The sequence below is a fragment of the Acinonyx jubatus genome, chromosome D2, assembly GCF_027475565.1.
Source record: "Acinonyx jubatus isolate Ajub_Pintada_27869175 chromosome D2, VMU_Ajub_asm_v1.0, whole genome shotgun sequence".
In the NCBI taxonomy this organism is placed as follows: Eukaryota; Metazoa; Chordata; class Mammalia; order Carnivora; family Felidae; genus Acinonyx; species Acinonyx jubatus.
Genome location: NC_069393.1, coordinates 73,669,631 through 73,690,853, shown reverse-complemented (window position 1 = coordinate 73,690,853; position 21,223 = coordinate 73,669,631). Strand labels below are relative to the sequence as shown.

Genomic DNA, 21,223 nt, shown 5'->3' with positions numbered 1-21,223 from the left:
TGCGCGCGGAGGACCGCCCCGTACATCCGGGGCCTGGGCGGCGGCAGCGCCGCCGTGCGGGGGTCACGTGGCTCTTTCCTTTCCGTCTCTGGCCGGCTGGGCGCGGGCGACTGCTGGCGAGGCGCGTGGAACCTCGCGCTGGTTCCCTTTCGTCTCCTCTCGCGGCCCGGGCCACCAAGGAGTTCGCTGAAGCTGGTGAGCTGAGCCGCCCGCCAAGATGCCGGCCTATTTCCAGAGGCCGGAAAATGCCCTCAAACGCGCCAACGGTGAGTAGGGGATCGGGGCGCGCCGGGCTGGGTCGGCCCGAGGCCTCGGAGGTCGAGGGGCCCGGGCCTCCTTCTCCCTGCTCCGCCTCCCGTCTGCGGCTGCAGAGGTGGTCGATGAGACCTGTCTGCCGCCGTTCCAGCCTGTGGTTGGGCATGGTTTCCCTTCTCGCTCCTACCGACCGCCGTTGGGGGGGTGGGAGGTGCGGAGCCAGGAACCGTCGCTCTGGGGGGGCCCTTCCTTCCCCCCGCCGCTTCCTGCTGCGTCTCAGGGGCCGCGGCCCCGGAGACAGGTCTACCGGGGCCTGGCCTCCTTAACCGCCCCCCCCCCCCCCGTCCGCCTCCGCCCGGCTCCCCAGGCCGCCGGGCCCTCGGCTGCTTAGGCCCCGCGCCCCCAGCCGCCATCTGGGAGTGCCGGGGAGGAAGAAACATGGCTCCCTCCCGGGGACAATGCACGCGAGAACCTCGACTCCACCTCCTGCCGGCGCCGGGAGCCGGCCTGTCCCACCTCCCGCCCTCTCGCAGACACCTCCGCCCCCCAAATGCAGCGCCGGGCTTTGCTGGGTCAGGGTCCACTTAGCCTTTTCCCCAGTCACTATAGCTCTGCTTCGGGGACTCTGACCCAATTAACCGGTTGTCTGTTTTTTCCTGGCATTGATTATTCTCAGTCCCAGAGCCTATCCCAAATCACATGAAGTTGGAACATTGTTAAACCTGTAAGAGACTTCAGGTTCTTTCTTAAAGATAACGAAATTGAGGCCTACAGAGAGAATGCTTACCCAAGGTCACTCCGAGAGTTAGTTGTGGAGCCAGGAGACTAGAACCAAGGTCTCTAGACTTCCAGATGAGTTGCTTTTTTTCGCCACAGCGCTGCTGCCTGCGATTTTTATTTCCATGTGTTCTTATGCCACCGGCCCTTTCGCGAAAAGTTGTGCGTGTCTCGGTCTATTCAAGAGGCATTTATTACGTTCGCATCATGGGGGTGCAATGTATTATGCATGGCTCTGGTCTTTAAAAACTTTTTCGTTTAGAGTTTTTTAAGCCTAATAATTTCTAAGTGAGTAGGTAGTTGATAGTTCTTATTTCAACCCTTCCTGTACCCCAGACAAGTTTTGAGTCTTATCCCATTTTGTAGGTGGATATACTGTGTCTCTTACAGTCCTTATGTTGGTGGAGCTTATTTTGTTAGCTTGTTTGGAAATTCCTCTTGTGGAAATGTCAATTTCAGTCGACACAAAATTGTTAGTGATAATCTGTCAGGGGTAAGGGTGCCTTCCTCACATGGTTATTTTAAAAGCAACAATTTGGGAGGGTGGTAAGAGTGTGAAATAGGATAATGCCACATTCTTTGGAATAGAGTAGAGTAATTGTTCTAAAAATCAGTTAAAGGTACAACTTAGATCTGATGACTGCTCATTTTAACCAGTGATCTAATGGTTAGGACAGGCAAGAATTAAGGACGTTAATTTATAGGAAAGAAACTCGGTGGAAATGGAGATTTACCACCAGAAAATGAACTGTAGCAAAGTTGGAATTTTTTTTCTTACGTTTAGAAACTTAGAAATCTACATTATGGTATACAAAATGACTTGGATTCAGTTGCTACTGTAATTGCTATTGTAGATTTGTTCTACAGTTGTTTGCTTTACCAACAGGCATTTTTCCTTCTAATAGGCTGAAGCACTGTAATCTGGATAGCCTAAGTATTACACATTTGATGTGCTCCGGCCTTGTTGCTTTCATCACTCCTCCCTTTTGAATCCTCGTATGAGTTTACTATTTCAGTAATTCTTTAAATTAAAAGGGTTATCTCCTGTGTAATGAATCTTAAACCTCTTTTTCACGTTTTCTAAGTTGAAATAGCCTTGACTCATGAAGGGCAAGTTAGGGAAAGCATCTGAAATTAAACTAGGCAAGATGAGAAAGGGGCACTGTGGGGGGGCTTTTATTTGTGTAGGTTTTTTAAAAGTCTGTATTGACTCCTTGCTGCAGCCCTTTTAAATTGTAGGATGGGTGTTACAGTAGAGAGAGGCCTTAGCTTTCAAGTAGTTAGTTCTGTACCTTTGATCTTGTGAATGAAAGATCTGTCTGAAAGTGTCAAAGTGAGCTGAATGTGGATGGCACATGGCACCGCTTACAAAACTTTAAATAGGATCGTAAAAGCGCATTTCATTCCATGGAGATAATCTCATTTTATGTAAATGTTTTATCTATGACATTTGTAGCCTTAAACACATTTAGACCTAATCCACTGCATTATCGTAATAAAATGTGAACGTGTTTAAGTACAATAGTTCTTCAAGTCACTCTGAGTCTGTAATTCAGAACAATTCCTTTGGAAACTATTATAGTAATCATTCAGGAAGATGAGAACTTGGCCTAAGCAGTTACAGACAAGAAATTTATACCCCAGAATCATTTGGAAAAAGACCCTTTTGCAGATTATGTTGTCAGTAGTGCAGAATTAATTGCTCCTGACCTTGTAACAACCTTTTAATTTAGTTCTACCAGTGATTTACAAATAAAGTTATTAAACCCACAAATCGAGTAACATTATAGCTCATCTACTTGGTCTGTTGCCCAAATAAACTAGTAATGTTGAAGGGCCGACCTAAGCTTTTTCTTTTATAAATAGATACAATTTGTCACTGTGTCTGAAAGGTAAGCTCAGCATGTCCACCCTCCTAGTAACAGTTCATAATGCTAGATTTTTATTTTTATTTCAAGAATATCAGTTTGGAAATGAACTTTTTCTTTTTTTTTTTTTTTTTTAACATTGCAGTAGAGCTTTTAATGTGTGGTATGCCTTTCTAGCCTCAAAAAATTTTTTTCCCCCTTACTAGAGAATTCATAGGAACTAAATTCTCCCTGTATGTGACTTCAGATAAAGACGAACTCACCCTCATGGACTATCATATTTGTTCCCATTCAGGTTTTTTCCCTTTAAAAATGTCCTTGCTTGGTATCCATGTTTGCTTTTTTCCCATGATGATGGTAGGGTGTCCTATAAAAATTATTTTTTAGTGCATTTGCTTTGTTTGTTTGAACCTATTGTTTCAGAGTTTGAAAGTGGAATTTGTAATAATAAATTCTGATTGGCTGTTTAGGAAGTGAAAAAAATCACTTTTCTATCCCTAAACAAGATTTTTTATTTTTTATAGTGACATTAAGACACCACACTCCCCTATTTAAAAATAAGAGATAGGGTAGGTAAATTATTTTTACATAGTTTATTATTTTGTCATCACCATCCCGGGCACAGTTCTCAACTTTAATTCTCTTTGTGCCTGTTCTGTGTTACAAGCATTTTGACAGTGTTTATATACTAAACAGTGTAAGATTTAAATCCTCAGTGTAAGATTGGGAATTGGATATAATAGGTTTTTCTGGTGCTGATGCTGTGCTCTTTAATATGAATGCTAAATTTAACTAAAAACATTTACTTCCAAATTTTTGGGTGATAGAGACTTTTCTGTTAAATAATTGTTAAAAACACCTAAGGTACTGTTGGATTTTAGATGATAACCTTGTATGTATGCTCCAGTTTAAAGACTGTAACGTCCTCCCCTCAGAACAGGAAGGCTTAAAAAACAAAAAACACCCAGGAAAGGCTTAGTATTCTAACAAAGTATCTAGTTGTGTTACATCTTTGTTTCCTCTTACAAGGTGTTTTTTTTTTTTTGGTTCTTTGGTTTTTTTGGTAATAGCATTGACTCAAATGAAAATGGACTTTTTCTCGTAACAGTACTATTAATGTTGACATTGACGTGAATTACTGAAGAGGGGTTTTTTCACTAACGTATGAAGAATAGGGCTTAATATGATATGGGAAGACACAGGCTATCCTTTAAAGATAAGAATTTCAGTATATTTTGTGATTTGTTGCAAACTTCTTAATATACCAGAGAGTTGGAATATTGTTTGTAGTTTTCCTGGAGGAAGGAACATTCAGAAGCAGCATTCCTGAAAGATGTGATAGTTGGGAGAAAAATTACTTACTAAATCTGTAAATCTGGTAAAACTCCCAAATAAGCAGTGTTTCTGCCAGTTGTTTGCCTAGCACAGAGTTACATGATAATGCACTATGCTGTTTGGTTAACTCTTAAAAATAATTCTTTGTCAAAGATTTTTTTCTTAGGAAAATAGTGATTTTTAGCAATAGGGATGTAGTGTTTTAAGATCTTTTTTAATAGTGTTAATTAGTGTTTTGGTTCCCCAAAGTATGTTTTCAAATGTTCAGTGGAAAGATTTTTTCTTTGTGAAATTTGTTAATTACTGAATTTTAAGTTGAACATAACCAAATGACTTAGGTTAAATAGCCTTCCCCTTACCTCAGTTTACTAAGTTTTGTGCAAAAGTAAATAAAGGAAAAGATGAGAAAAAAGATAAATTTTAACCTTTGTCAGAAGTAATGTGATAGAGGACTCTTTGCTTTTGAGTGAATTTCAAAATGAGCAGTGTACATAAAACCTTAGATTGGAACTGGATTTTGAAATATTGCCACTTGCAGAGTGCCTTTAAGTTTAGGTGGTAGTAAATTCAGAAATGTGTAATTTTCTCTGGTATGCATTCTAAAATCTTTTTTTTATTTTTAAAAGTAAACTTAATTTTAAAAGTTAGAGATTTACAGAATTATTGCAAAGATAGTACAGAGAATTCCCATATACACCATAACCTATTAATTTCTTCTGTCATTTTGGGACATTTATCACAACTAATGATCCAATACTGATAACATTATTAATGAAAGTCCATACTTTGCTCAGATTTCTGTAGCTCTCCCTCATGTCCTTCTCTGAATTCCAGGATCTCATCCAAGATACCACATTATATTTAGTCGTCCTGTTTCCTCAGACACTCTCCTCCTCCCCCCCTTGGTTATGACAGTTTCTTAAACTTCCTTGTAGGTAACCTTGACAAGTTTTGATGAGTACCAGTCAGGTATGTTGTAGAATGTCCCTCAATTGGGGTTTGTCTTAAAATTTTTCTCATGTTTAGGTTGAGATAAATAAATGGGAGAGATATTTCATAGATTGGAAGACTATTGTCAATTCTTCCAAATTTTGATATTTAGATTCATTAAATCTGAATGAAAATTCCAGTGAGCTATTTTGTAGATATTTACAAACTAATTGTGAGTTTATATGGAAAGGCAAAAGACTTAGCCAAACAATACAGAAGAACAAAGTTGGAGCACTCATACTACTTGGTTTGAAGACTTTACTATAAGTCCATGGTAATCAAGTCAGGGCGGTATTAGAAAAAGACTAGATACATTGCAATAGAGAGTGATAAGAATAGAGAGCCCAGAAGTAGACCCACATAAATAGTCAATTGATCTTAAAGGAACAAAATCTAATTGACTGTCTTATTGAGTCTAATGATCCTTTTGCCTAGAGCAGAAATTGTATCCACCAGATCATTGTGACTAAAGTCACATTTCACTTTTCTTTGTTTGCTGGGAGGAGATTTTTCTCTGTCATAACTTCAATTTTTGGAACATGGCAGTCATTTACAAGGGTTTGGTACAATGTAATTGAGTGAAATCGTTTTATCCATAGACCATATTTTGAGATAATACCAGTCTTCATTGTATTAAGTTGGGTAATTTCGGCATGGCTTTAGATGTCAAAAATAAGTGTGCTCTAAAAAGAGATGGTAGTGAGTTTAGAAATTAAAATAGCCAACTTAAGCAAGATTTACACTTTAGTATAGTATACATACCAATTTTAATTTTTCTGAATTACTTTTCCAGAATTTCTTGAGGTTGGAAAAAAGCAGCCTGCTTTGGATGTTCTTTATGATGTTATGAAAAGTAAGAAACACAGAACATGGCAAAAGATACACGAGCCAATTATGTTGAAATACTTGGAACTTTGTGTGGATCTTCGCAAGAGCCATTTGGCTAAAGAGGGATTATACCAGTATAAGAACATTTGTCAACAGGTATGAAAAGAGCTGGGTTTTATATTTTTAATAGTGCTTTAATGATTTTCAGAGAAGTTTACCTTTTAAAGGTAATATGCTTTTATGTCATAAAATTTGCTCTTAAAGCATTCTGTGGTTTGTTGAGAAATGTTTTAAGGTTTTCTCTCTCTCTCTCTCTGGTTAGGTGAACATCAAATCTCTAGAGGATGTTGTTAGGGCATATTTGAAATTGGCAGAGGAAAAAACTGAAGCTGCTAAAGAAGAATCTCAGCAAATGGTCCTAGACATAGAAGATCTGGATAATATTCAAACTCCTGAGAGGTGTGTAGGTTAAATTGCTAATTCTTTTTTTTTTTTTTTTTTTTTTTTGCTAATACATTTTTGTCAATGTTTTTCTTTACATGTGTCTCCCTCGTCCTCATTTGAAGTATAGATGTTTATTAGAAAGAATGCTTACCTTTGGAATTTTAAGTGTCTTAAAAGAAAGCCATACTATAAATTCATAAAGGTGGCAAATTAACAACCTTCAGATAATCAGATACTAATTTAAATGGTTGTAATATGGGTTGGGGATGCAAATACTTGAACACTTACATGGCATCTTTACAGTGTGCCCAAAGTTGTAAGAAGGATTCACACTTTCTTACACTGGTATCATTGTTGGTTTTGTTTTTTTTAATCTTAGGGCAAAGTAGGAAATCGTGTCTAAAATTGTTTTTAACTTAAAAAAATTTTTTTTTAGTGTTCTCCTAAGTGCTGTAAGTGGTGAAGACACTCAGGATCGTACTGACAGACTACTTTTAACTCCATGGGTTAAATTCCTTTGGGAATCATATAGACAGTGTTTGGACCTTCTTCGAAATAATTCTAGAGTAGAGCGTCTCTACCATGATATTGCCCAACAAGGTAAAATGAGAACTGATTTGAAAAGTTGACTTTTAGGAAAAGACTTTGCAAAAGATTGACAATTAAAGTTAACCTGTTTTTCTTCATCGTATTTATTTTATAGTTTTTATCCTCATTGAGAGATGGTTGGCATTCATTCAAATAGTAACTAAGTGACTATAAGAAATTTGTTTTACTAGTTAGGGTAATTCTATATGAAATCCACTTCATGGATGTCTGAAAGACAAAGTCATTTTGGAATTTCCCAGGTGACTAGAAAAACAAATGTAACTTTTTGATTGCTTTCTGATAAATGTGACTTGTGCTTTTTGACTTCACCTACTGCATATATACTTAATCATGCCGTGGCTTTTTTTTTTTTTTTTTTAATGCTTATTTATTTTGAGAGAGAGAGTGTGAGCAGGAGAGGGGCAGAGAAGGAGAGAGAGAATCTCAAGCAGGCTCTGCTCCACCAGCGCAGAGCCTGATGTGGGGCTCGAACTCATAAACCCGTGAGATCATGACCTGAACCCAAATCAAAGAGTCGGTCATTCAACCAGCTGAGCCACCCAGGTTCCCCATGTAAGGGTTTCTAAGGTCTTTTTAAGCTCTGGACTTCTGTGATTCCTTGAAAAATTCATATTTTTATTTTCTTAAACAGTATTACTGAACATAGAAATAAGTCATCTTGATGACTCTGGATCATCTTAAAAAGGTATCCAGCTGTCATAGTGCATATACATTTGACACTTGAACAGCTTGGGGTGGGGGAGTAGAGGCGCAGACTGAAACACCCCTTTGACCCCACTCATGCACCGTTGATCTGCCTGTGATTTGCGTGTCCGAAAATGTAACTATAGCCTACTGTTGACCAGAAACCTTGCTGGTAACGTAAACAGTTGATTAACACATTTTGTACGTTATATGTGTTATATACGGTATTCTTAAGGTAAACTAGAGAAAAGAGAAGGTTAAAATTATTGAAAAAATCCACATGTAAGTGGATCCACACAGTTCAAACCCTTGTTCAAGGGTTAGCTGAACTTTCAGTCCTAAAGAGCTGCATCAAGTCTGTTATCTTAATCTTGTGTCTTGTCTTTACTGTCACTTACCTTGCTCTTAATGGAGCTTTCTAACTGTAATACAAATGGGGTATGTGTGACTTGAGAGTAGCTTTTGACTTTTTCTTACTTTGGCCTCAGTACAACCTTATGTTGCCATTCTTCTCACTGTGGGGATGATTGGCATTTGTTTTATCAAGTTGTAAGTGACTTTAAGGAATATTTTACCAAAAAAAAAAATACTGTAGGGGCACCTGACTGGTTCCATTGGTAGAGTATATGACTCTTGATCTCAGGGTTGTAAGTTGGAGCCCCATATTGGGTGTGGAGATTACTTCATAAATAAATGCTTATAAAAATATTTTACTATGAGTATTACAACTTCTGTTTTATTTACATAGCATGTGTGAATTTTCATTTAAGACAAGTAAACTTGGGCTTTTTGCTAACTACTGATACATAAATGTTAACTTGAAGTTAAACTGCATCCCTTCATTTTGGGCCTATTGAAATAGAAATGCTCTCTCTCTTTTTTTTTTTTTTTAGGGCAAAGGAATTCTGAAAAAATTGTTATTGCATATATGACAGTAGAAAATTATTTTAATGACAGAGCAAGTAGTTAAGGTATACATCTATGTACACAGTTGAAATCAGGTTATCATAAGCCCAAATTTTGTTAGATAAGAAGGCTCTTTGTATTCCAGGCTAGAATTTTTTGTTCTTTTAGGATTTGAAGTGGTAGGTGTTTGAAAGGTGAGTCCCTCCTACACTTCAGTTGAATAGCTTCCCATTTGTAAATTCTCCCGGAATCCCAGAAACAAATTTTAGTCCTAGGCCAGGACTATGTCCAGTAGATGGTCAGGACACAAGTGACTAATGACCTTGATCATTTCTGAAGACTGATTGTAAGTTTGTGTAAATCTTGTTAAAATAACTGATTTCAGTATTTGAAATAAAACTTATTCACATACTTGTTGATGGTGGAAAGTACCTAATATATTTTATAATTATGTCTATAGCTTTCAAATTCTGCCTCCAATACACACGTAAGGCTGAATTCCGTAAGCTTTGTGACAATTTGAGAATGCACTTGTCACAGATTCAACGCCACCATAACCAAAGTACAGCAATCAATCTTAATAATCCAGAAAGCCAGTCCATGCATTTGGAGACCAGGCTTGTTCAATTGGACAGTGCTATCAGCATGGAATTGTGGCAGGTATGTTGTGAACTACTATCTGTCTTTTGTAGTAACAGTAGCCCATATTATTATTATTATTTTCTTTAATGAGTATCTTTCTCTTGATACTTACTGGTTAATTTTAATCATTAATTGAAGAATTTAAGATCATCTGATGGATAACCAAGAGTTCTGAACAAGCAATCTCAGAATATCGTGGTTCTAGTTGCCTGCTGTGAAATGGGGGTCAAATGTGTGCTCTTTTGGGCCCAGTGGCTTTCCATATAAAACAGTTCATCCTCAGTGCTGCTCCAAGTGTGGTTCATTGCCTGGTGCCAGTCCGTGAACTACCAGATTGAAATAATTAGAGAGGAGAATATGCATTTACGAAGGGTTTTTTGGGGGGGAAGGATAGCAATTTCATGGTGATGGTGTGTGTGTGTGTTTTACTCTGTTTAGAAAAACTGAGCTTGTTTTTCAATTAATTTTTGTAATAATTTTACTGTATTTTATAAAAGTATTGGTGGCAAAAGGTTGGAAATTAAAAACGAAACGAAACAAAACAAAACTTGTCCTTTGCTGTAGAGGATTGGAGAAGCGCACTGGATCGTCTCTCAGATTTCTTGGTGCTGCTTTGACTTAGTAAACATGCATGGGGAATATCCTACCTGGGAGATCTCAGTGTGGTGCTGGGAGTCTTGCCCACTACTTGAGCTTTTTACACTAAGAATTGTGCAAAGACATTTTCACGTGATTTTGTAGTCACAACTTGAGACTTCTACATGTTTGACCAAAATATAAAATCTAATTGAAATTGCAAAGGAAGAGTGGTAGTTTTTTGAGTCAAGTGAAAATGTGATTTCCTGCTCTCCAAAATATTTTCCATTTCTGTAGGGACACCCTTAAAATACTACCTGATGAAATAGGAAAAAGAGGTTCTATAGCAGGTAGACATACTCCTTATAGAACAAATGGATAGATAAGTAGAAAGAAGGAAGTAATACTCACATGTTATCACTCAGAAATAACCTCTATGTTTTGTTTTAATGTCCTTCTAGATATTTTTTCTGTATATCCCAAGTGGTATGATAATCACGTTTAAAAAAGAATTTTAAAGTCACATTTATTGATGTGTAAGTTACACCCAGCAAAACTTGCCCTGAAGTCTGACAAATGCAGTAACCACCATTATCAAGATGTAAAACATTTCCTCAAAACTGCCTCATGCCCCTTTGCACCCAACCCTTCCCTGATCCTTAAGATCCGCTGATCTGTTTTCTGTCAAAAGGATCAGATTTAATCATTAAAACGATCTATTATGGAAAAATTTGTAAGCATATAAAACCATGTTTGCAAGGGTACTTTGAAACATTTTTAGGATAGTCAATGGGATTTAAAAATAACCTTCGCAAATTAAAGCATAGTTGGCAAAGTTGTCAAGATAGTTGTAGAATAGCTAACCTGGTTACTGTGTCAAGCTTTAGGCTGGGGCTGGTTGGCAGAAAGACTAAATAAAATTGAATTCTACAAATTCTCTATGGGGCAGATAGATGTTTGTATAGATATTTGGCACTTTCTCAAAATACACCCCTGCTACTACTGTGAAAGAGACAGAAAGCAAAACACTGTGTTCTATACGTCACCTGGCGCATGTTCAAACCTGTGTCAGTTCCAACCTGTTCTGTCTAATTTTAAGAAGTTTAAGGATTTAGTATGTTTGTGATCATGGCAGTTTTGTGAGATACATCAGATACTAGATTGTAGATGAATAAAAGGAACCACACATAAAGGGATTTTACTTCCCACTTTTATTCTTCAGTGTTTTGTGTTTTAGGTTTCATAAAGAGATTTGGATTAGATTTTTTGTTCGTTTAGAATGCAGTGACTGTAATTTATACTCCTAATTTTAGGAAGCGTTCAAAGCTGTGGAAGATATTCATGGACTATTTACCTTGTCTAAAAAACCACCTAAACCTCAGTTGATGGCAAATTACTATAACAAAGTCTCGACTGTGTTTTGGAAATCTGGAAATGCTCTTTTTCATGCATCTACACTCCATCGTCTTTACCATCTATCCAGAGAAATGAGAAAGAATCTTACACAGGAAGAGATGCAAAGGTAAGAATGTTGAAGTCAGATAATATTGAAAGTATGAAACAAATATCTCCTACTAAATGGCATGGTTCCAGGTTAGGGTTTCTCAGCTTCTACACTGTTGACATTTGGGGCTGCATCATTTTCTCTTCTCGGGGACTGTGCACGAAGGATGTTTTGGAGCGTCCCTAGTTTACCAGATGCCAGTAGCAGTTCTTTCCCTTCTATCAGAAATGTCTCTGGACATTGTTGTTCTTTGGTAGTAGCAAAAACCTGATGGAGAAAATTGGATATTAGGAAAGACAGTGTTATGGTATGAGCTTTCTATCCATAAGTGGTATTTACAATCTAGTTTTAGAACAAATAAGAGAATTAAAAAAATAAATGCTGCCATCATGCCTGATTATAAGACATTGACTGAGTGTGTGTTTGAACATAAAAAAGGGTCTATGACGTAGCAATCCAAAGACCACTTTTTTCCTTTAGCATCACATGTAACCTATTTTCTTCCAGTCAAATATATATGTTTTTTAACGTGTTTTGGTTGGACTCCGGCAGCTCACACACCACTCTTTTCTCTTATTGGCAGACCATGTTATTTTGGCCTCCATAATTCTTTATGTATACCAAATTGTTTTTCTTTTACCTTTACAGCAATACACGGAACCAACTAAATTAATTTTTCTAGTATATTTTCTTTGAAAGTCTTGAGGCCAGTGTTCACTCATTGTCCTTCATGTAATCCGTGTCTGAGATTTAAAAAAAAAAACAAAAAAAAACAAAACTTGGTTTCCTTTAAGGTACCTATGTACCATCCCTTTATTTTTATTTATTTATTTAGTTTTTTTTTTTTTTTTACATTTATTTATTTTTGAGAGACAGAGACAGAGTTTGAACAGGGGAGGGGCAGAGAGACAGGGAGACACAGAATCTGAAGCAGGTTCCAGGCTCAGCGCTGTCAGCACAGAGCCCTTGCAGGGTTCGAACCCGTGAACCGTGAAATCACGACCTGAGCCGAAGTCGGCCGCTTAACCGACTGAGCCACCCAGGCGCCCCAGTACCATCTCTTTAGAAACTGCTGTAATAGTATTATAATAGTAAGTATTAGGCTATGTAGCTCTATGTACATTATTCTGTTTAATCTTTACAATAGCCTCATGACTCAAAAAATTGCCTTAGGTTTCAGTCTTGGAAATGGTGAGGCTGCGATTCTGACCCTTCACCCTTTAGCTCCAGAGCCCACTATCCTTAATGTAATACGGTGATTTGAATTCAACCTGACTTGCCTCTTGTGTTTTAAGGAAGCTAAGATTTCTCTCCACCACGCGTCCTCCCAACACCCCTGTTGTGTTCACTGACATTCTTTGCAAATTTCCACCCCTTTCTTAGTGTCATTTTTCTTAGCTTTTAAAGCTGCCTTGTTTTGCTAAGGAAGCATGGGATATACAAAGGTATCTATTCTACATTTTAACCTCCCAGTCTTTTTCTACAGCTGGAAAATATTGACAGTAGTAAGTGGGTAGATGAAGTTCTGATTCTCCCAAGTACTCATTTTAGTATGGCCCATTTCTCTTAATTTCCTGTTTTGATGAATAATATGTATGAATATAGTCCACCAAAGGTGGTGTACATATTCTGTCACTGGCATATCTTACAAAATGATTAAAGAGAAGTGTCTTTCTTTATGTCAGGTAACATTTATGAATGTAACAGATTTGTGATTTTGTTCTCCAGAATGTCTACTAGAGTCCTTTTGGCCACTCTTTCCATCCCTATTACCCCTGAGCGTACTGATATTGCTCGACTTCTGGATATGGATGGCATTATAGTCGAAAAACAACGTCGCCTTGCAACGCTGCTAGGTCTTCAAGCCCCACCAACACGAATTGGCCTTATTAACGATATGGTTGGTATAAGTTCGAGCATTCTTACAGCTCAGAATAGGAAATTTATGGTCAGGGTTTACAATTCGTGCCAGGTGGTTCTGATGAATGGACTGGTTTGAGAACTGCCGGTGTAAGTCAGCACAGTGTTCCTTTAAGGTGATTCCTCTGTAGGGGGTGGACTGAAGTTACATTTGATGTAGTAGATGAGAGTTGGACTACCTCTGAGGAATAATGTGGACCACTCAGTAAGAGAAAAGGTAATGATGGGTAAGGTTCATGGCTTACTTCAGAGGGCTGCAGGAAAACTAACCAAGCTGACAGATGGTAGAAATGGGGTGATGAGTATAGGAATGAATGTGAAGTTGATTAGGCCTGATTCTGGACAATGGGAATATTTCCAATTTTTCTTTCTCTTTTAATGTTTGTTTATTTTGAGAGAGAGAGAGCACAGTCACGAGACCTTGAGCTGGGGAGGGGTAGAGAGAGAAAGAATCCCAAGTAGGCTGTGCGGAGCTCAATGCAAGCCTCGATCCCATGACCATGAGATCATGACCTGTGGCGAAACTCAAGAGTTGGAAGCTTAATTGACTGAGTCACGAAGGCACCCCATGAAGTACTTTTTAAAATGCAGATTTCTAAAAAAAATAAATAAATAAATAAAATGCAGATTTCTAGGGGTGCCTGGCTGACTCAGTCTTCTGAGAAGAGCATGTGACTTGACCTTGGGGCTGTAAGTTCGAGCAACACGTTAGAGATTACTTAAATAAAACTTAAAAAAAATGTAGATTTCTAGGTTGTACCCAGTACCTACACCAATCAGTTTCAGAATATGGAGCCTAAGGTTGTGTATCTTTACAATGTTTATGTTGATGGACTTTTGCATTCACTGGAAATTAGCATGTGAGTGTGTATTATTTTCTTAATGTTTATTTATTTTGAGAGAGAGAGAGAGAATGTGCTCCACGGGGGAGGGGCAGAGAGGGAGAGAGAGAATCCCAATTTCGGGGCTCAATCTCACGAATCACAAGACTGGGACCTGAGCCCAAACCAAGAAAGAGTCTGCTGCTCAACTGACTGAGCCACCCAGGCGCCCCTTGCACGTGTGTATTACATGCCAGGCAATTAAGATTTACAACTTTAGGTTTTAGAGAGTCTGACTCACAGTAGTCAGACTTAGTAGTTACTGTAATATAATAGCCCAGTAAATTACTTTGGAACAAGAGAAATAAGAGGGACAGTTGCTAGAGAAGAGGCTTTGCTTTTCTGGCAGAACCCATTAAGTAAGAACTAATCAGTTTTCTATGTAGCAACACTTTTCCCTTGGAACACTTTTCTGTAACAGTAGGAAGGCAGATTCCCTTTGTTGTCAGTTTTTATTTTTATTTGTTTGCTTGAGAGAGAGAGTGAGAATTGTGTGTGCAAGCAGGGGGAGGGGTGGGGAGAGAGAGAGTCCCAAAGCATTGTGGAGCCTGACGTGGGGCTCGATTTCGCAAACCGGAGATTGTGACCTGAGCTAGGAGTCAGATGCGTAACTGACTAAGCCACCCTGGTGCCTGTTGTAAGCTTTTAACAAGAACTTAATCTGCAAAACAGCACTTCTCTGTTTCTGTATGCCTCCATGTTTTATTTTGTTGCCTCTGGCCACAGGTCAGCTTTGTGTTTTGACGAGTTTTTGTGGGACTGACTTAGAATTAAGGGAATAAAATGATAGCATTTTCTTTGGGAAGAGATCTTACTAGCAAGTAGTGTAAAAAAAATTTTTTTTTATTTTAAAATACTGAACAGTGTTTAAACCGGAAAGAGAGTCCCTATCTCTTGAACTTTTATCTACATACCTAACACACACCTTGATGTTAAAGTTGGTGTCTTACGCTGGTTTGTTTATCATTGTTGGAGAGCTTTCGGCCAGCAGCCAGGACATCCAGACTTGGGTCCTTATTGTGCCCATAGACAGGTATAAAAGTTTATGAGAACGGTATAGGTTGGTATCAGGTCAGTAGATTAGCTGGCTGTCAGTGGGCATTTATATAAGTCTTTATGAGTTCACCATACATTCAAGATTGAGACCTGAGCTTTGAGCTCCTATAACTGAATTTGTAAACACCAAGAGAATGATTTTTCTAAATTTATTTTTTAATGTTTATTTATTTTTGAGAGAGAGGCAGAGCACGAGCGGGGGAGGGGCAGAGAGAGAAGGAGCCACAGAATATGAAGCGGGCTTCAGGCCCTTGAGTTGTCAGCACAGAGCCGGACGTGGGCCTCGAACCCACGAATCGCGAGATCGTGGCCTGAGCTGAAGTCAGATGCTTTACCGACTGAGCCAGGCACCCCGAGAATGATTCTCTTATCTCAGGAACATATTCAGATTAACCAGAGTTCATAAGCAACTCGTTCTTAGATCAGAAAGCCAATTATAAATCTTAGAAATATTTTAACAGATTACAGTAGCCTATTGTAGCATATCTCCTCTTTGGGGAAAAGGGTGCTAAATGGAGAATCTAGAATAATTTGATAGGAATACAATTACAGCAGGGAGAATTTTATTTGAATGCTTATACCACACCACACTTAATTTCAATAAAGGCACTTGTGAGGGAGGTATTCCAGAAATGTGGAAATCAGTCGTGCACCCATTTTGGATAGGAGGTAGACTAGAGTGCTCATGTGTGGGGATAGGATCTGCTGTCATTTGCCTCAGTCTCGTGACCAGTCTTGTGGCTACAACACAATCCTGCAATCCTGTGCTTGCAAGTCTTGCTGTGTCTCCGCAGGTAGTCTGCTGTCTTTGGGTTTGCAGTTCCCCACATGTGAAGGGTAAAGGTCCGTGTGCATTATATATTCTAGTTTACAGTTTAGGTAAGGCAAGATTTAATTATGGGCAGTTTTGAGGTTTATAACGTTCGGCCATTTTTTGTCTCCCTTTTTAAGAAAAGTTATTCAGGTGGCACCCTTAGTTGAGTTTTAGTCACATATAAAAATGTAAATCATAAATGTAATTGGGTACATTCTCATGAGGTGGTTTATAGTCCTCACTCCCCATGCCCCCCAAAATAGCCACTTGCCCTGATACGCGACACCACACATAAATTTGCCTGTGTACTTTATATGAGATTTGAGGTTCACATAAATGCGGTATGTTAAATTCTTGTGAGATTTATTCACATGTGTGTAGCTTTTTTTTCTTCGATCATTTCTGTATAAGAACCTATCCCTGTTTGTGCTGAGTTTTTTCTAATAGGGGCTTTTATGAATAGTGTTGGCGTGGTAATTTTTGTGTGCTACAGTAATTTGTGAACTCTGGGATTTTACTTATTGCTGGTAATTAGGTTGGCCACACTAGTTGTCTTTGTAAATATTTTGTTGGTTTAGAGTTTTTATATCCTTATTAAGCTCTTGGGAGACTTTCCACTGTAGATAGATACATAATTTGGGGTAAGAGACCCAAGTGTAGTTTTCTTTTCGAGTCCTCTGGTAAATTTAAAGAGGATTGAGGCTGGTCTTTCAGACACTTTCTAGATCTCCAATCCTGTATTTTTCTTCTTTGTATTCAATTCAGTTGGGAATTTAGTTGGAAAATTTCCTTCAGCAGTTAAACCTTTTGTTCATTGTAGGTCAGATTCAATGTATTGCAGTATGTTGTTCCCGAAGTGAAAGACCTTTACAATTGGCTGGAAGTAGAATTTAACCCGCTAAAACTCTGCGAGAGAGTCACAAAGGTAAGGCTTAGTGTTCTAGTTTTGGTTATATGACCTTTGCTAGCTGGCCTTTTTTCAGGTTGTATTTATACTGAGGAGAGAGAAGTATTGTCCTCTGTGTTTAAATTCAGTGCACATTTCATTGTCTTTTTTTCTTTATGTTAAGGGAAAAGATATTTCTGATGTGCTAAATAAATAAGCCTTTGGAGGTAAATTAGCAGCATGGCTAATTTAGTCATTGCTGTCAGTCACCTTCAGACAAGCATCAACATAGTTTTGTATTACATTTGTATTTCCCTGCACCGTGATGTTTCTGTATGTTAAAAAAAAAATGAAAAACTTCATAAATGTTTTACTGTTATTAGAAAGTATGATCTGTTTTCAATGTAATGGACTTTACAGGTTCTAAATTGGGTTAGGGAACAACCTGAAAAGGAACCAGAGTTGCAACAGTATGTCCCACAGCTGCAAAACAACACCATACTTCGTCTTCTGCAGCAGGTAAACATTTTTAAATAAATGCTTTATTTAGAACTGGAATTTCTCCCCTTGATTGTTGTTATCACAACACTAAAAAATTGAGGAATGGCCTAGGATTTGAACTCCTCACCAAATTCTATCCTTGCCAAAATTAGTCTTAATTTATTTGATTTGAAAAACAATATTTTACGTATAATTCGTAGTTTTTTTTCTCCTTTATCGTTGAACACTATCTACGTACATTTCTCCTCATTAGTAGTGTAAATCTAATTCAACACCTACATGGTTTTAAATTGTCTAAAGGGTACTGTGATTTATTCAGACTCTACCGATGGAAATCCGTATTTCTAGGGGTTTTTCTGCTATTAGAAAATGTTGTAGCAGTGAACATTTCCATACATGTGTCTTTACGTACTTCTGTGACTTTGTGTAATATCAGAAGTGGAATTAGTCACAGAGTTTACACATTTAAAGCTTTAATAGCTCTTCAAGAGATTCAGTTAGTGAACCCTCCTACCTGTGGTGAGTGGGGAAGCCTTTTCTCTTACTAACGCTATTTATTGTTAGTCTTTTAACATACTTTAGGCTGACTTATGTAAGTTTGAATATTAGGGTTTATAATATGGCTTAAATGTTCCTGTTTTGTCTTCCATTTGTTTCATTGGGAGGGGGCTTTTACTATATTTTTCACTTCAGTATTTATGCACATTTCATTGACCTGCTTTCTTTTGTATATGTGAGCAGTGTTATTTCTTATGTGCTATACAAATAGTTGAAGGCTAATTAGCAGTATAACTAAATAGTAATGCTGCCAGTCTCCTTCAGACAAATAATTTTATTAAAAGTGTTCAGATGAATTAGGTAAGTAGCAGATCTCTACAAATATGGCCATTCAGGGCTTTTTGTTTGATGAAACTAGGATTTGAAAGGATTATGCTTTTGAGGAATGGTATAATGTGATGGTTCAGAGCATAGCTTTTGGGGTTGATAGCTTTGAATTGTGATTCCAACTCTAGCAGTGTAGTGTTAACAGTTAACTTTGAGCTTCAACTTCTCTTCTCTGGGAAATGGACATAGGTTCTACTCATAGTTGTGTGAGACTGCACATAAAAATGCTGAATAAATTATAGCTATTACTGCTAACCTTGTGTTCTTTATGCAGGTGGCACAGATTTATCAGAGCATTGAGTTTTCTCGTTTGACTTCTCTGGTTCCTTTTGTTGATGCTTTCCAACTGGAACGGGCTATAGTAGATGCTGCCAGGCACTGTGATCTGCAGGTATGTGCTGGAAGGGACACCGAGGTAGAAGGCCTTTAAGGACTAAAAAACACCTATCCTTTGTTTCTCGCAGTTTTGGTTCAGTGGCACCATTTTAAAGTTGTACTGAATGGGTTTTCTAGCTTTTGTATTTAACATTCTTAATGTTTTCTCATATTCATTTGAAATTTTTTTATCAAAAGTTACTTATTTGTGGGGCGCCTGGGCGCCTCAGTCAATAGGGCGACTGACTTGGCTCAGGTCATGCTGTTGTAGTTCACGAGTTCAAGCCCTGCGTTGGGCTCTGTGCTGACGGCTCGGAGCCTGGAGCCTGCTTTGGGTTCTGTGTCTCCCTCTCTCTCTGCCCCTCCCCTGTGCTCTGTCTCGTGTGCACACACGCTCTCTCTTTTCCTCTCACTCAAAAATAGACATTTAAGAAAATATAAGGGACCCGTCTGTAGAATGATTTCGTATTTGTATATAGATGTAACTATTGATGAGGTCGTTTAATTTTCAAAGGTTCGTATTGACCACACTTCTCGGACCCTTAGTTTTGGATCTGATTTGAATTACGCTACTCGAGAAGATGCTCCAATTGGTCCTCATTTGCAAAGCATGCCTTCAGAACAGATCAGAAATCAGTTGACAGCGATGTCTTCAGTACTTGCAAAGGCACTTGAAGTCATTAAGCCAGCTCATATTTTGGTATGCATCTTGGGGAGAAATGAACTACAGAATCTTTCAGGGGCCCTTACGCTATGTCTTGCCCAAAAAGGTTTGTTTGGGATGATGTCTGAGAAAAAGACTTTATTATATATTTCCTATTCAGTTGTATTTCTTAGTTTTGGTATTGTACCTATCACATATAAGAGGATATCCCCTCTTCACCCCCTCTGTGGGATTTTTCCTTCCTGCTTAACTTCTTTCCTTGTTAGTTTTGTTAGCCTTTCTCCTTGGCTTACATGCTACAAAGTAGATTTGGTGCAGAGAACAATGGACCTAGCAAATAAAGGTTCTTCAGATATGTTGCTGCTATTAAAGATTTTGTATAGGTCATAGTATTTGGTGCTGGGAGCTAGTAGCTTGAATAACATCATCTCTTGTTATTAAGTGCAGATATACGTAAGGGTAATAGGTCAGGATTATTTAGTAATTTTTTGGATGCCTAATACCCTGGTGTGTCATGTGATAATTTTTTTAATCCATTTATTTTTGAAGCAAGAGAAAGAAGAACAGCATCAGTTGGCTGTTACTGCATACCTTAAAAACTCCCGAAAAGAGCATCAGCGTATCCTGGCTCGCCGTCAGACAATTGAGGAAAGGAAAGAGCGCCTTGAGAGTCTCAATATTCAGCGTGAGAAGGAAGAATTGGAGCAGAGGGAAGCTGAACTTCAGAAAGTAAGGAAAGCTGAAGAAGAGAGGTTGCGACAGGAGGCAAAGGAGAGAGAGAAGGAGCGCATCTTACAGGAACATGAACAAATCAAAAAGAAAACTGTCCGTGAGCGTTTGGAGCAGATCAAGAAAACGGAACTGGGTGCCAAAGCGTTCAAAGACATTGATATTGAAGTATGTAGCTCACTACTTGTTACGGTCTTTGATCCACATTTCAGAAGCACGGTTCTTTACCAATTGGTGATTTACTTTGAGTAATCTGGTTATTTTCATTCGTTTGCGTACAGCTGATTCATTAACTATAATCTGTGAAGTAAGCATTTGTTTTAAATGGCTCTGTGCAGTTTTTAGCCATTGTTGAAACAGAGTTGGGTACGTGCAGGTGTGCGGAATGAGAAGTAGATGTTAAGATTATGTTGTTTTTCCCTACACAGAAGTGGAAATATGGCTATTGTAAAACATTCTTACGTTGCCTAACTTTACCTGCTGGTAACACTCATTGTATAAAAAGTAACTTAGGTTTTGATTTTAGAAAACATTGCTCCATACGCCTTTCTTCTATATTCTTATTAGTGATTGTGCGTTTGTAATACTTTACAGGATCTGGAAGAATTGGATCCAGATTTTATCATGGCTAAACAGGTTGAACAACTGGAGAAAGAAAAGAAGGAACTTCAGGAACGCCTGAAGAATCAAGAAAAGAAGGTGAATGAAAGGACTGGTTGGTAAACTTACAACATGTCAGGTTAACAGAAATTTCTTTCTTAAATACTTTTGTTCTCATGTCATTCAGATTGATTATTTTGAACGAGCTAAACGCTTGGAGGAAATCCCTTTGATAAAGAGCGCATATGAAGAACAGAGGATTAAAGACATGGATCTGTGGGAACAGCAAGAAGAAGAAAGAGTAAGATTTACATTGGACTGTAACACTTTTAGACTGTAAGCTATAATTAAATCCTCTGCCAGTAATGGGGCCACGGTTTCAGAACTGATCATTCTGTGCTCTTTTGCGAGGAATGGTGGCACTTTAATGGCTGAATACAGACAGACTGGTGGGCAGATAGATGTTTTTACAACAGAGGTTAAAAAATGAAACT

At 38.4% G+C, this 21,223-nt stretch overlaps 1 protein-coding gene and 2 non-coding genes across 3 annotated transcripts in view; all 3 read left to right on the top strand.

Annotated features, from left to right (window-relative positions):
* Positions 1-25: 25 nt before the first annotated feature.
* The window catches only part of EIF3A (eukaryotic translation initiation factor 3 subunit A), a 35,205-nt gene continuing 14,007 nt past the window's right edge, over positions 26-21,223 (top strand). The window contains exons 1-14 of the mRNA XM_027063225.2: positions 26-266; positions 6,019-6,209; positions 6,376-6,512; positions 6,934-7,097; positions 9,157-9,356; positions 11,228-11,436; positions 13,147-13,318; positions 16,910-17,014; positions 17,396-17,494; positions 18,636-18,752; positions 19,251-19,436; positions 19,950-20,297; positions 20,724-20,828; positions 20,917-21,030. Coding sequence (XP_026919026.1) covers positions 218-266; positions 6,019-6,209; positions 6,376-6,512; positions 6,934-7,097; positions 9,157-9,356; positions 11,228-11,436; positions 13,147-13,318; positions 16,910-17,014; positions 17,396-17,494; positions 18,636-18,752; positions 19,251-19,436; positions 19,950-20,297; positions 20,724-20,828; positions 20,917-21,030 — 2,196 coding nt within the window. The 5' untranslated portion in view covers positions 26-217. The remainder of the gene's footprint in view (positions 267-6,018; positions 6,210-6,375; positions 6,513-6,933; positions 7,098-9,156; positions 9,357-11,227; positions 11,437-13,146; positions 13,319-16,909; positions 17,015-17,395; positions 17,495-18,635; positions 18,753-19,250; positions 19,437-19,949; positions 20,298-20,723; positions 20,829-20,916; positions 21,031-21,223) is intronic.
* Positions 17,124-17,257, top strand: LOC113600399 (small nucleolar RNA SNORA19). The gene has a single exon (XR_003421400.1). It is a non-coding gene; the product is annotated as a small nucleolar RNA SNORA19 (small nucleolar RNA).
* On the top strand, positions 18,175-18,304 carry LOC113600398 (small nucleolar RNA SNORA19). Its single transcript, XR_003421399.1, has one exon. It is a non-coding gene; the product is annotated as a small nucleolar RNA SNORA19 (small nucleolar RNA).